Source organism: Polypterus senegalus, chromosome 9 (assembly GCF_016835505.1).
Source record: "Polypterus senegalus isolate Bchr_013 chromosome 9, ASM1683550v1, whole genome shotgun sequence".
Classification (NCBI taxonomy): domain Eukaryota; kingdom Metazoa; phylum Chordata; class Cladistia; order Polypteriformes; family Polypteridae; genus Polypterus; species Polypterus senegalus.
This window is the reverse complement of record NC_053162.1, coordinates 58,423,326-58,439,626: the sequence shown is the minus strand read 5'-3', so window position 1 is coordinate 58,439,626 and position 16,301 is coordinate 58,423,326. Positions and strand designations below refer to the sequence as shown.

The 16,301-nt window shown below is 34.9% G+C and overlaps 1 protein-coding gene across 5 annotated transcripts in view; it reads right to left on the bottom strand.

Moving 5' to 3' along the window:
- Nucleotides 1-16,301, bottom strand: part of LOC120535347 (neuropilin and tolloid-like protein 2) — a 100,274-nt gene that overhangs the window by 81,676 nt on the left and 2,297 nt on the right. For 2 of the 5 annotated variants that reach the window (XM_039763127.1, XM_039763125.1), the window contains exons 2-3: nucleotides 12,151-12,207; nucleotides 9,702-9,842 (exon numbers count right to left, since the gene is read on the bottom strand). In XM_039763127.1, coding sequence (XP_039619061.1) covers nucleotides 9,702-9,842; nucleotides 12,151-12,196 — 187 coding nt within the window. In that variant the 5' untranslated portion in view covers nucleotides 12,197-12,207. Of the gene's footprint in view, nucleotides 1-9,701; nucleotides 9,843-12,150; nucleotides 12,208-13,520; nucleotides 13,602-14,072; nucleotides 14,154-16,301 lie in introns of those variants that run through there. The other 3 variants (XM_039763128.1, XM_039763126.1, XM_039763124.1) reach the window with 3 other exon arrangements.

Here is a 16,301-nt window from a genome sequence, read left to right as displayed (position 1 = left end):
TGGGGCCAAAAAATGTTCTCTAGCATTTCAATGAAATGTTGTGAAGTGACGGTGACCATTGCTCCCCCCTCCTGAAACAAGTAAGAGCCTACAATGCCAAATTCTGCAACAGCGCATCGAAGTGTAAGACGTTCACTGGTCTCAGCCCAATAGTAAATTTTCCTTATTTACGCAACCATTCAAATAGAAATGTGCCTTGTTGCTGCACATGACAATGGTATCTTGAAGAACGGTTTGCAGAAAATGAGTTCCTGTGTTACCATCATTTGTATGGATGGAAATTAACGTCTTCATGCAAATCCTCCTCAAAGACGTGTAGGAAATGCCCAAGGCAGAAAGAAGCATGTTGGCACGCTGAATGTCTAGGAGACATGCAAATTTGATGCCCTTACAGCTTGGATGTTTTTAGGTGTTAGTACAATCTAAGGACGGCCTAGGGAGTTTCTGTTTAATGTTGTACCCGTCTGTCTAAGTTTAGCAACCCACTGAAGAGTTGTTTTCCGATTTGGGATGTCACTGTTAAGAGGAATGCTGAAGTGCGTTCAGAAGGCGCATTGTGTAGTGACGATGGATTCATTGTTTTTGAAGAACGCTTCAACAGCGAAAGCACGATGCGCACCAGACCAAGATATATTTTGTTGACTGAAAACTACAAGAGATCGCCTATCAGAGGACCCCCCTCACCCAAACCCACTCGACTGCCACTATCTCACGCAATGACCTTGGGAAACGTGGTACTTCATTTTGGCCCACCCTGTATTACATTACAATTAAAATTTCAGTGCTATAGTATAGAAAATAAATTCTGAATGGTAGCTTGAATTGGATTTTTAAAAACTACATAGAAAAGTAGCATTAATGTTTACTTTACAAATTCCTTCGAAGATGTTTCATTGTAAACATCATTATAAACAGTTTGGATTATCACTACAGGATTCATCTATTCATCCATCCTTTCCAGTTCAAAGTCATGAGGAAACCTAATCCCTCATTTGGCATCACTGGACACAGTGTCGGAAAGGGTAAAAACAGAAGTGTAGTTTTAGAACAATCTTTTGTGATACTTTCTTGAAGTTTGTGTTTCAATGTTTACTTGATATTTTATTTTTATTTTGAGACTGTGTCCTTTGTTTAGTAAGCAAATTCAGCTTCATTTAAAAATAGCTGTAGATATTCCATGTACAGGAAATTTATTTTACACTATCATTTATAAATACTGTTGCAACTCTGATCTTTGAAGAAATAAGTACATGAGAATCTGTAGAATGGGTGGAGACATATATGCTGAAGCATCATGGAAGAAGCTGCACTGAACATCCCATACAAATAGCATGGACTGGAAGAGAATAAGAGGACAAGTAGCACAGTGAAGAAAGCATTCAAAGCTGCCCCTGAGGAGTTTAAATCCTTCATTGGGTGTCTCCTGACACAGACAATGGAAGTTATTCTGGGTGCCTGTCCAAAAAGAGCAAATAAATAGTCCTTCCAAGGTCTTTTAACCATTGCTTGTGTCTGCATAAAGGAAGGTGAATCCTAAAGAAAGTCACAGTCAACCATATTACATTTTTAAGCAGAGGTTATTAATAGCATAACAAAATAAATTAATTCAATAAATCAAATAATTAATTAAATAATTTGATGTTGTAATACCAAATTTTAGTATAGAGTATTTGTTGTTTTTGTAATGTTCTCTACTAAAGTAGCTAAATATGCTCCATTTCCACTGAAATATCACTAAACCCATCAGAATTTCAGATGTCTCCCTACAATTTTTTCCAGGGCACTCGATCTACCTCAAGCAAGCAAGAGAATTTGAATGGGATAAGTGCTGATTTCAAAATAACAAGCCATGGAAGATAATTCATAATAGAACTAAATAATTAATTCAACTTTTGCTGCTTTTATTCCATAGTCCATGTCGTACAACTTAGGAAGTGACAATTACTTGAAGTTTGATTGTAAGGTCAGTACTTAGAAGTGGGGAGTTTAGGAGGATTCCCCTTTAAAAGCAAGGGGCACAAGTTGTTGCAAATCGGGACAACTTGTTAGAATGTTTTTTAATGTCAAATATTTTTTTCCAATCCCTGTTGTAGATCATTTGAAATTTATAATGCCACGAAATGTTTCTATGGACTGTATGTGTTTTGCATTGATGAGTTAGTTTCGGATTAATATGAATAGTTTTGTGTTTTAATTTTAAATTTGCCACATCATTATTTTACAGCTTCAACATTGTATTACTTGGTTGATAGGAAGTGCAAAGAGGTACTATGTGCCATGCCACAATCCTCCAGTTTATAATCCATGCAGCGCTCAGTACAGTATTAGAGATTATGGAGTAAAACTTAGAATAATCTGTCTTGTGCTTGTAATGTTTAAAGTTTTCTGGTGAACAATTCATAGCATTCCATTACTTGGCTCAGTTTACGGTCTTAGTGTCTTTGATCTGGTAACAATTTGTTCTTATGTTAACAGCTTGTTACAATTTTTATTTTTTTCATTTTTGCTCCTGGTGTTGCTCTCTAGATTTTGATAACTGTATCTCAGATTTTTTGATATTGGCTCTTGTCATGATTTCTTAAATACACATGCATCTCCAGGTCTGTTTTAACACTATGCAGTTTTCTCATTAACTGTGCAGCTAGCAGGAACTGTGGAGAGGTTGGCTGGTGTATGGAGATAAGCAGTCTCTGATTAGTCTTTCTTATTGTGAGGTAAAAATTGTGAGATGCAAAATGCAGCAGAATCATGTAACAATGTCAATCAGAGGTTGTTAATGAAATGCCAAAAAATAAAGAGTAAGATAAAAACTGAGCCAAGAAGCAAAAAAGGACAGAGAGATACGAATGCCACCATATGTATAATATCATATCCTTGGATGAGCAAATGAGTCACATGAGGCTACTCTGAATGAAACATAAACAAAGGAAAGGTGATGTTAATAAAATAAAACTTTTTTAATTCAAATTGAAATAAAAAAAAACAAATTAGAAACATAGAATCCTTAAGGTAAACAGAAACAATTTTTACACATAAAAATCCCAAATACTACATCTGGAACTAAGTTGGACTAGGACTATGCTGCAGACCAGCTCTTTCAAAATTCTAAGGGTATGCTTTGATAAAAAATTAAATTATTGAAGATTTATATATATATTGTCAAGTGTATGAATTAGAATATAATTCTTATTTGATTAACACATAACTTGCCACCACTTTCTGATTGTATGAATCATGGCTCAGGTCCATAAGTTACGTAAAATATAACAGCACAGAATGTAAAGGAAAAAAAAGGTTAAAGGTTATTTCTACACTGAAAGGTAATGGTAAAGGTAAAGGTAAAGGCATGCTAAAGACAGAATGTTTCACCTATGTAGCCTTCATCAGCTAATTTTTAAGTCTTTTAAAAATAAAACTTATTGATTTATTCTTCTGAATCCACTTGTAGATAAATCTAATTAAAATGTATGGTCACTTTAATTAAAGGAAAGGTAATACGATAAGGATTTAATAAAATGATTCATAATAACGTTTTTTTTTAATATTCATAAGTTTAAATTTCTTATTCAGCATTTATATTTATGTTGCATTAGAGTGTACTTGTATTTTCATCCTAACATGTATTGACACACATCAGGCTCAATAAAGCCATTTACTGTAGAGCATACATTGGAATCACTCGCAGTGTCAGGGCTTGCCAACAAACAGAACTGTGTTTACCATACAGTCCTTTCTGTTAAAAGACATTATTATGACTTTGCTGCTTCTTTTAGGTTTGCTGATATTCTAAAAAATCTTACACTATTAAAAGATGTTGGAAAACTCAAAAAAACTCAAAAAAGTGTCCAAATTTAAAGGACTCAATTAGAAGGATGGAATAAAATAATGGAAAACTAAATTAACAGTCCATTATGAAGTAATAAGGACTCATATACTGTAGTTAAATACAACAAGTAGTCAGACCTGAGAGATTGCCTTAATTTTCAACAATTATTGAATTGTGGAAAATCCAAGTATATTATTTTCAACTATTGACCGTCTGTTACACCCAGCTTTCTGTGAGGCTTTTTGCAGCATTTTTTAGAAAGGAAATAAACAATATTTGATGTAACATAATACTTGACAAAACCTTGTTGAACCTCTGCATACTTATTACAGTAAATTAAAATACTTTACTAAAATAAGTTTACCCGAACTTTGTAGAAAAATTACTGAGCTAAAACTATCCATCTGTGTCCTTTCCCAGTCCCGGGAGGTTTTTTCAAAAATGTTTTTGGTATGCTAATTAATAATGTACTAGAAATTATTACCTTTTCGTTAGATAGTTTTTTTCCCAGATTCATTAAAGACTACTTTAGAAAAACAACCTTGACTCTTTTGTCAATTTTAGATCTATCTTAACCTGCCTTTTTAAATAAAAATATTGAAACAGTTTGAAAAAAAAAACTATTCTTAACAAGTTTCAGTCAGGGCTTAGACCAAATAATTGTACAGGCACTATATTGTTTAACGTAGTTTATGATTTATGGGTTAATGCTGAAACTAATGACATATCATTTTTTTTTCTTGGACTTGAGTGCAGCATTTGCCACCATATACCACAGTATTCTCATCAACTGCATTATACACTGGGTAGGTCTGTCTGGTACCTTCTTAAACTGGTTTCAACTTACATAAAATTAAGATAAATCTTGTGATGGTTGTGTGTCAGAGGTTCATAATAACATATATTGTGTACTGCAAGAATATGTTCTGGGCCCAATGAGTTTTGAAATCTGTATCTCCCATTAAAAGTAATTATTTCAAGTTACAACCATAAGTATGAAGATAACAAACAGCTTTACTGATCTATAGCACTTGTTGATCTTCAGGCTCTGCACCCTTTGGTTAAATGTCTTACTAGAATTACAGAATGGATGAGTAGTAATTCCCTTAAGCTAAACAAGGAAAAAAATAAAATGATAGCTGTTGGAAGAAATCACATAAGTGAGGATCTGAGAAATAAACATGATCACCTGTTTTTTTGATATAAGGCCAGAAGTAAAAAACATAGGTGTTGTCATAGAGTTTGATTTAAACTTCAAATCGCATACTAATTGTTCTATTAAGATTGCATTTTATCACTTAAGACATTTTGTAAAGATTAGATCTCTGTTGACATCTCAAGGTACTGAAACATTAATTCATGCTTTTGTTGTTAGCTTACTAGATTCCTGTAATGCACTCTTAACAGGACTACCTGTCATGATTATCTGTGTGCTTTATTTGAAATAATCTTAAGCATATTTAAAACTCTGAATAATCCTGCCGCTCACTATATTTTGTTATCTTATATTTCCACTCACAATCTTAGATTCTCAGATACTGATTTGCTTATTACTTCAACAGCTAAGCATAAAAGAAATGGTGTGGTAGCCTTTTGCTGTTGTAGATCAAAATTATGGAATGCTTTGCCAAAAGAGATAAACCAGGCTAATACCATGGAATATTTAAAAAAAACAATTTTTTGAGATTGCTTTTTCACTGTTTTTTTTTTCTTGTGTGCTAGTTTTAATATATTTTAATTTATATTGCAATATCATATACTTTATAGATCTGCAGTTATTACTGAACTACACTATTTCCTATGTTATTTAGTTTTCTGCAATGTTTTTTGTGCCACTGCTATCTCATCAAAATACTCTGAGGTTGCCAGTGATGTTAAAAAGAATTTGTCTTCTACAATCTTCTACTTGTACAATACGAGGTGTGGTAAAAAAGTAATGAGACTGATTTTTTATTTACCAAAGTTTTTATTTTTTTCAAACATCAATGTTATCCCCTTCAAAGTAGTTCCCTTGGGCAGCTACACACCAATGGAGACGTTGTTCCCACTGTTGGTAGCAGCGCTGGAAGTCTTCAACCGGTATGGTCTTCAGCATGTCCGTTACACTCTTTTGGATGTTTTCTAAAGTCCCGAAATGACGTCCTTTGAGGACATTTTTCAGTTTAGGAAAAAGGAAAAGTCACATGGACTGAGGTCAGGTGAATAAGGGGGCTGGGGAACAACAGGAATACCTTTTGAGGTCAAAACTTCTGTTATAGAGAGGGCAGTTTTTCGGCACCATTTTGGCAAAGACCTTTCGCATGTGCAAATGTTCAGTAAAAATTTGATGAACGGTAAATCTGTTCAAATTTAATTGTTCACTCAACATTCTTAATGTTAAACGACGGTCTGATCTCACAAGAGTGTTCACACGTTCGATGTTTTCATTGGTTTTCGAAGTTGAAGTACTCCCTGAACGGTATTCATCTTCAACGTGTTTTCTGCCTTCCAAAAATGATTTGTGCCAGCGAAAAACTTGAGCTTGGGATAAAGAATGTTCCCCATAGGCCTGTTTTAACTTTTCAAACGTCACACTTGCCGTTTAATGGCAGAACGTTGCTCCAAATTCCGCTGTTCCATTTTGCGTGACGCACAACCAAAAACACAACTTCGCTAATAGCAGTCACAAAAATCACGTAGTTAACGGAAGGAGTTGAAACTCGCACTGAGCTATGGGAGGGAACTAATACACGTGCTCTATCAAGGACAACAGCGCAGCGTTGCCAGATCGCTTGCAGTGTTGCCAGTCTCATTACTTTTCTGCCACACATTCTGTTCATTATCATATTAGTAATGAACCTACATTAGCATATTTATGTTTGGTAGAATTCCCAGTAGGGGCTGGGTGGTCTTTTGGCCTTGGAACCCCTGATGACTTATTTTGGCCAGCAACTTACCCATTACAGATTTTATTTTCCTGTCCTCCAGGCCATCTGACTAATCATTATAATCATTACAGACTTAAAAATTAGTTTAGCAATTTAATCCATTTTTAAGGACTTTGCAATTTCTATTACTTATCTTCATCATGTAAGTTTATATTAATTAATTTACCACTTTATTTTTCTTGTATTTTATTTTTATTTATCCTTTATAATTGTATTTTTTACGTTGTAAAGCACTTTGAGCTACATATCTTGTACAAAAACATGCAACAGAAATAAAGTTCTTTGTTTTTGTAGACCTAATTCAGGTAATCATAATTTCCTGGTACAGTATGTGCATTTTTTGGGATTCCTGATGTCCCAAATAAGAAAATGAAAAATTTCCTTTATTGTTCTGAGCAGAAGCCAAATTTAAATTTAGAACTTCCCTGGACAACAGGCCTGCTTCCTTCTTGTTGTATACTTAAAGAAGTTAGTGAGTACATAAGTAAACCCTTAGCACAAAGATTTTGAGAATCTCTGCACACTGGGGAAAATTCTGTAGACTAGAAGTTATTAAATATTATGTAGTTGTATAAAAAAGCCTGATCCAAGTACTTATAGGCTCGTAAGCTCAACATGCATCACAGGTAAATTAATGGAAGGAACTTAACATGGAAAGGATTTAGCGGCAAATATCTAGAACATGACTATTAGCAAATGCTCAACATGGGCACAGACAAGGAAGGTCATGTATCACTAATATGCTGGAATTCTACGATGAAGCTATAAAAGAATATGATCAGAGAATTGCATATGATAATATATTATGATATTATTTACTTTGGTTTTTAATAAGGAACCACATGAAAAGTTTGTGATTAAATTAAAAGATGTGGGAATTCAGGACACAGTCTGTAGGGGGTGCAGTGTGTAGTATGTAGTTTTTTGTGAGGGGAACTTTTTTGAATTAAGTGATGTCCCTCAGTGATCAGTATTGGGGTCACTGTTGTTTTCAATATGCATAAATAAGCTTATTAGGCTGAATGGCCTATTCTCATAACAATTTTCTAATGTTCTATTGAATCTGAAGTAATGAATCTTTGCTCAAGCATATACAGTTGAACCTTTACAACAGGTTTTTCCAGTGATCCCCTTGTTAGGGGTTTGCGTTTTCTTGGTCAAGTCTAGTGTTATCTAAACTTTTGCCATTATTTTGGAATTTCAAGTTTTGCATTGCATTTTTATTACTGTCTTGATTCTGGTTTTCCCTTGTGTTTAAGTACTATTTTTGGAGTTGTTTGTTTTGAATTGTTCACAATTTCAACAAGTTGCTTTTATGTGTGTGATGTACTACTTGCCTATATCTTAAACACTTACGCCACTTGTTTTATCTTGCCAAATAGTTTAAAAAATCATTTTGTCTGCTTATTTGTGGGCTCTCTGGGTGCATATGCTCAGCAATGTTTTTACACAACAGTGCCAGTTCATTCTTGCCTTTGGGAGCTAGTGCCTGCAGGCCATGCCATGCATGCTTCCACTATCTTGTGCACAATGACCCAGCATGCTCCTGACACTAGTGACAATGGACACAGATTCAGATTTTTCATGCATGTAGTAAAGTGTGAATAATTTGTAATGGACATGTATACATGTACATTTGATACATTATTTTATAAGCTGCTGATAGCTGTGAGGCTACTTATGAGAAAGATTTTTTAGATAAAATGTCTAATGATGCAAGGACCAGGCACATTTCTTTGGTTAGGTGATTTTTTATTATTCTGGCTGCAGGCAACACTATAACAGTAAAAGACAAATGAGACACTGCTGAGAAAGAAGCTAAAAGGATGCCAATAGTCAAGCAAATGATTAATTTAGATTCTCTCATGTTAAACATTAAGCTGACTCAGAATAGTGTTGGTAACAGAAAGAAAGCTTTTAGTTGCAATGTGTCAACCTAGCTAAATCAAAAAGATTTTTTTTCACAGCTGATGTGAAATAAGTCAATGAACCTTTTATTCTCCTGTACTCACATCAAGCAGGGCAGGGTCATGTTGGAGTCCTGGTAGAGAGTCAACAGCAGATGGTGCAAACAGTATGAGACAAAACACAGTAACAAGCTACAGTATGTGCCAGGAAAGTACTAATTAACCCCTGAAAATCCTCAGTGTGTAATTGAAAACTTAAAAAATTAAAAGCTGACACCCCTTAATAATACTTCACCACATTTAAGTCAGGTCAAGACAATAAAAATACGTAAACGGTGAGAGATAAAATATAGAATTAAAGTCTCTTTTTGAAATAATGTAAAAACTTCAACTGTTGTCAGTTAATTCTTTAAGCGACTAAAGCCATGTTAAACATCTCAATACAGGCCTAACAAAAACAAATGATGTTGCAATAGACGATTAGAGTCAAACGAGACATGTATGGTTTATGAATGTACAACTAGTAAATGTTTCAATAATAGTAAAGAAAAAGCTTGGCTTGGAAAACAGCCACAGTAGATAAGGTTGAGGTGTGTAAGTAATTTGCTCCCAGCAGAACCATAATTGTAGGAGATGTAAACCTGCAGAGAAGAGATGTTTCTTTCCAAAGCAGTACAGTCTCAGAGGAGTGGGCTATATCACCAGGTTCATGCTTTAGAATCCTTCAGAAATAAATTAGAGTTAGTTGTACATAAAATGAAAATGCCAGAAGGACTGACTTACCACTAGGCATTCACAGGATTTTCCAGAGAGTAACGCAAGGCCTTGGTGCCATCATAGAGAAAATAAGGGCATTCTGAATTTGTCTTCAGGCTCTCTATTCTATTTGGCTGTCTTTCACAAAAACCTACAGGCCATAGAGGCTTTTACAGTTTTACCTTAGCTCTCTGAAACTCATAGTGTTTTCAGACAGAGGTTCTGCATGGTGCAAAACATTATCAATACCTCAGAGTGGTTAAATTAAACCACAAAAGAACTCACCTTCCAGAATGTAAACACATTCCTTGTTTGGGGGATATGTATCAGGATAGTTTGGAGAAGTGAACAATCCACCATTAAGGTTTCTAATCCAGGTTCCACAATGAGCTGGTGTTTTTAACTTTCCTCCTAAATTTTGGAGCTCTAAATTAAAAAGAAGAAAAAACTTTGCAATCTTTTGTACAATATATTTTAAAAGATTCTACCATACATTTTAAATAAAGTTAGCTATCTTTCCAAATCAGTCTTCAGGGACTCTTTTTCAGAGTTAATAGTTTTATATTGTGCATCAAAAGAGTTACACTTCTACAACATATAGCTAGTCAAAGAGATGTTAATTTATACAAGCATAGCTCTGGATTTGCAAATTGCTTACGATTTTAAAACTACAGTTTCAAAAGTAATCTCACAAGTTTACATTACTTACTACAAGTGTAGACAATTATACAAGAGCACACAACTATAAACTCTACATATTGTTGTATATCAAAATCCATAAAACACCTATGATAAAACCTTTGACTTTTATGCATGTTCTCTCATTTTCTATGAGCTTGATGCCATATTCTTGTAAGTTAAAAAATCTAAAGCTCCAGTGTCTGAGATCCTGACTTTTGGCAATCCAAATTTTTGGCACACTCCATATAAATATAAAGTTAGTCTGTCCTTAAGCAAAACATAACATGTGAACAACACATCTAATAATATTCAGTGTTCCTTTTCTGAAGCAGTCATATGGATTAAATATCTGTGTGCAACAACTGTGTATTAGTGCATAGTCCATATCTTACAGGCTGCATAATGCATTATAAGAATTATTCATGAAAAATGAGAGCTGCGTGACATTTTCCATAAGGCTTCCATAGAAGAGAAGTGTAACTGGATTTGTAAATCTAAGAGGATGGCTAAGCTAGGGCACATAATGTACTTTGTTCCTTTCCACATGCCGTGTTGTTAGGTGCTTTATAATATTCTATGTGACAGGGTACCATACAAAATAAAGGACTTATTTTTACCTTTAAAAATGCATTAACTATTAAAGAACCCCTATTACTGTAAAATGCAAATTAGAAAGTTAAAAAAAGGAAACCATTATAAAAACTCAAATGTAAATAGAAAATATATTACAATATCTGGAGCACAATAGTCAATGTTATTGCATCACAGTTCACAATCCTAAGTTTGCATGTTCCATCCATCCATCCAGTATCCAACCCGCTACCAACTAACTATCCTAAGTACAGGGTCACGGGGGTCTGCTGGAGCCAATCCCAGCCAACACAGGGCGCAAGACAGGAAACAAACCCTGGGCAGGGCGCCAGCCCACCGCAGGCATGTTCTATCTGTTTCCATTATTTTTCATTGTATGAAAGAGAAATACAGTACATTAAGCTGAAGATGATTCTAAATAGGCACTGTGTAAATGAGGGCTCTGCAGTATTTGGGGGTCTATTCAGGATTGGCTTGTCCTGTTTCTCCTGAATAGGCTTCTGCCCTCTGTGACCTGGTACTGGAACATGTTGGCTTGTAAGATAGATGAGTACTTTAACCACATTTCATTACTTACTCAACTCAGTAAGCTATAAATGCTAGCATAATCAGGACATATGTTTTATTCACATTAAAATAGTATTATACTATGCCATATACTCAAACAAATTAAAATGGGTAAAACAGTGTTAACACAGACATTAGAAACATCTTGCTCCGATTTCTTTCCTTTTCTTTTTTTTGATATCAATAAAATATTTTTCTTATGAGGACTAATACAAAAAGCAAGTGAAAAGATAGCTGTAGATGTAAAGTTATTACCAAGGTGATTCACAAACACAAGCTGATAATACACAGCTATGTAATAACAAAAAGTATCAAAAGTCTTGTGGTCTTGTGTAAACCATTCAAATATCTCTGGAATAATGATAACCAAATCCCTTTCAAAAATGAGTTATATAAATATATAATTTTTGGGGATCATTTTAATTTAAGCCTTTATTAACAATGTTCTGAATAAAATTCTATGAGGTGAGAAAGACTGCATTGCCTTTGGGGGGGGATTAGATTACAAATAGAGATAAAATAAAACAAAATAAAAATAGACATATAATAGAATAAAAAAAATCTTTTCCTCTGAGAATCATATATTTTTGCCAGTAATCATCACACCAAAGTTATCAAAAGGAATACAAGCAGAAAAAACGGAAAGCAAGCTACAGATCCAGCAGTTATGCTAATTCAGAAACAATGTGCTTGCTGCAGCTCAGTAGCCACAAAGTTGGTTGCTAGCTACAGTACTGGGAACTGTAATTCATATCTACTTATTTCATTTTTACTATCATTTTTTGGTTTTTGCCAGCTGTATGGAAGAAGACTCCACACTTGTTGAAAATCTGAGCAGTCAAAGTAAACATATCACACTCAATAAGCTTGTCACAGCACAACATGCAGAAAATACCTTGAGTCTTCTGTGCCACAGCAAATGCTTTTTCAGTCAGGATCATTAAAAACCAGGCTGCAAACAAAGTGGAAAATTGAATATGACATTTTGCTTTCAATTTTTGTTGAAACCTAAAGTTTAGGAATAAATAAGCAGAGCGAAGAGACCTGCCTTTCATAACACCCAATTTATTTTTTTCCACTCAGCACGGAGTTTATGCGTGACTTACATTCAACCTAGATTTTTCATTTATGTAGGGGACAAATACCTAAGATGTCTTTTTGCTTTGCTTTCCCCTTCCTTACATCAGTCATTTAAAGCAACATGAAAACAGGGGATGAAGCAAGCTTCGTTTAATTCAGTTCTTAACAGTCAGCAAAATAAAAGGCAATTTTGCAATTTTCTACTTGAATGTGTACAGTAATTGCTAAAGGAAAAAAGCATGCAAGAAATTACAATTCAGGTAATAAAGGATGTTATCTGGAAAGCATATTACATATTTTAAGCTGCTTAACTTCACTATGGGAATAAGGCAAAAATATATACTGTAGATATTTATATTGAGACACATTTGATCTGTTTTTTTCCCATGATGAGCTGCCTTTAAGCTATACATAAATTCCTAGAACAGAAATAAGTTGTTTTCAATTTCACCTTACACAGCAACCCATTCCACCCTAATGAAAACACAAGTAAATTCTGAATATCTAGGTTTTAATCATGTTTACTATATGCTATTTCCATAAAGTAGATATATAAAGTAATAACACACTGGAAAATGCTCTACTACTAAAATCAAATATCAAAAAATATGAGTAAAAATGCCTAAATGGAAGATGTATTTGCAGGTTTAGGACTAAATCAAACAAAACAAAAATGCCCTTCATATGCAAACATTACAATACATGAGGGCAAGTTGCAAAATGGCAATTTTTCTTTTCTCCATTCAAACTGATCCTGTAAATTACACAAGTTTAAAAATGATCATGGCATTTCAAACTTTACAGGAGATTATCTTCAAATACCCAATCCAATTCAGGCTCCAGGGCTATAACAAAGCGTATCTGCAGATTAAAAAAACAACAGCAAACGCAGTAAGGTTCGAAAATGAAATACAGAATATTTTGTATCAATTGAAGTGACAAAACCTGTAAATAGTACTGTATTATAGTAGTATATATACAGTATATATTATATATATATACACAGACTGTTATATATACAGTGTATATATAAACTCAGACGCACGAATTGGATAAAACGTGTGTTATTGAACAGTTGTATCTTTAAAATTAAAAAAAAAATCATCGTTGTCCTGTGCAGTTTACACGGCTATAAATGTCCACCTGCGAAATAAGGAACTTTTATACTAGCTGCCCAAATCATACCTGGATTTATTTGGCCAATCCAAGCATACCACTTTATACGTGTTTCCATTAAATGTATGTTTGCGCCATAGCCCAAACAGTCTTAGGATTTCATGGACCAACACAACAAAATCGAAGACTAACGGAGGCGAAGTGTTTTTTTTTTTTTCTGGAACACTCTGAATTTGTCGGGTTTGCGCGGGAGAGTCAAGGCCGGTCAGGCAGCACCGTGCGACGCCTTCGAGGCCAGACTGAGCAATCTTCACCTCGTTATTCGAGGTAAGCACAACATGACACTACTGTTTCTTTTAAATAATTAAAAATGTTACGTAACTGGACAAACAATACCACGGGTCCCGTCAAAGCCACTTGCAGTGAATTTCCCCTGCTAATACATGTGGCGCATGTTTATATTGTACAGATCTGAAAGAAAGCACCGCATTGCCGCCGCATACAAATTGAACGTGACCCACAGTTCAACACCGCAGTCCTGCCTTCAGCGTGGGATTTAGTCATTATTGTATACCCAGGCGGTACAAGTAAATACCCACTGTGAAAAGCCATGATATATACCAAACTTGAAAACTGGCCCACTCTGAACAGTAAAGGAAGTGTTGGCATTTTCATGAGAGTACCGTGATGAAATGGCGTCCCGTACTGGTTTGGTTAACTTGTGCGCCATCACAGGTCGGGAGTGGACAAAGTCCTGTATGCCGGATCCCGCAACTTCAAAATGACGGTTTTCAGAGAATGGCTGAATTGATTTAATTAGCCTTGTATGGAATAGAGAAACGACCTATTTAGATAATACTTGGGTGACAGGGCGTTTAAGCGCTTCGACCTTAGAGATGCACATTCTTCGGGTTAAATCCGGGCACTGCCTGTGTAAATTTCCACGTGTTCTCCGTGTGTGTTAAGGTTTTCTTTCTAAAAAAAAAAAAAACGTGTGCCAAGTAGATTATTGAGCAACTCGTAATTGGCTCGGCATGAGAAAATGTAAGCATGTGTGGTTTTCGTTTGCTTTGCGATTGCTTTGCACTCAAAGCTGGCTGGTTGGGCTCCGGATCCTTGCGACCCTGAACTAGAGACACGGTTTTCGTAACCTGGATAATGGTTGGGTGATACTTTTTTCATTTACATTATTTCTAATAATAATACCACGTTATTGAACAGCTTCACTCCATCACATGGCACCTTCTTCAGTGTGGAATGTAGTTTTTTGTACTAGCTGTTCATTTGCCCACTAACGTAACGTACCAAGTTGCTGATTTACACTCGGGCTGCTTGGCAAAGTGCGGGCGAGTGAGAGTGCGAGCGAGCGTGCTCTGCGGTGTACGGCGACCCACTCGGTGGATTGAATAAGCACAAAACAGGTCATACGTATGCTTTTTAAATATACTTATGGAATAAAATCTTTCTGTTTGTGAATACCATCTTATTGATATCATTTTATATTAAAAACTCAAAGCCCGCTAGTCCTACTCAATATAGATAGATAGATAGATAGATAGATAGATAGATAGATAGATAGATAGATAGATAGATAGATAGATAGATTTTAAAAACTGAATACTGAAAAGAAAATGAGCAGAAATGATTGGAATGACTGTTTTAGCTTGTAACATTAAAAAACCTAATTATACATATATAAGGGTTGCCAGACAGTTGCCTCGTTAGATGATACAATTTAATCAGGATCACAGTGTTACGATTTTCTGCTTTAGGAGCTGTCCAGTCTGTTTTTTAAATCGTTTCAGTTGTATGCTGCAAAATTAGTGTAAGTTAGTGCCATTTACGTGTATGCTTAATGTTTTTTTAAAAAATGAATTGTAAGCACGACACTGGGTAATAAATGTCAGATTTGGGAAGTGCCAGTGAACATTGTAGTCATTAATAATGAGGGCTTGTTAAAAGTGAGTTAATTGCCAAAGTGGGCATTGTTTTGTTTTATAACGTTGTTTACTTTGTATATTGTATTTTGGACTTAAGTGTATCTTATATATTTTCATGTGATGTGTTTTCAATAAAATTTGAGAAAAATAAAATACAATAAGATGATAGTTATCTATGTCAGTACAGTGAAACATTTTTTGAAGCAGTACCAATAAATAAGCAAAACGCCCCGTTCTATTTTGAACCTCAAAGTGTATCTTCAGGACAGATTTTTTAACTTTGCGTGATTTACCACAGATATACATTTTGGTAGTTCCCAGATGCATAGTTCTTTGTCACTGTATATTACAGAAATCTGTGTGTACGCTACAGTAAGCCGATGCGGACGATGTTGAAGGCAAGGTGCTCGGATGACTGTACGAAATGTTGAGGATTCTAAAAATAGGATTTATTAATCCGATTTAATTCCATCGACACAAAATGCATACAGTGAAATTAAATGACATGAAAGCATTGTAAACAGCCAGGATTCTGACCTGCCTCAAGCGATGGTTTCCAGCGCAACGGCAATTGGCGATAAATTAAATTATATTATTGATCGTGTGTTCAGTCTCGTATGACTGAACAGCACACACTTTTAGAATCTAAGTTATTGTGATTGGTAACCTGTATAAAATAAATATTTAACAAATGTAAAATATAGTTTCAGTCGCGACACTACAGATTACTGATTGGGGGCTTCGTGGCTTCCCAGTTTCCCCACGACTATGTAACACTTGATTCCCTCAGGTGTTGATCCTGATAACAATAGCATTTGGTGTATTATTATTTTAAATGAATTACAGTGTGAGAATATATTAAAAAAATATTCAGGAAACTACCCCTCACGAGATACCGTTACATTTCATT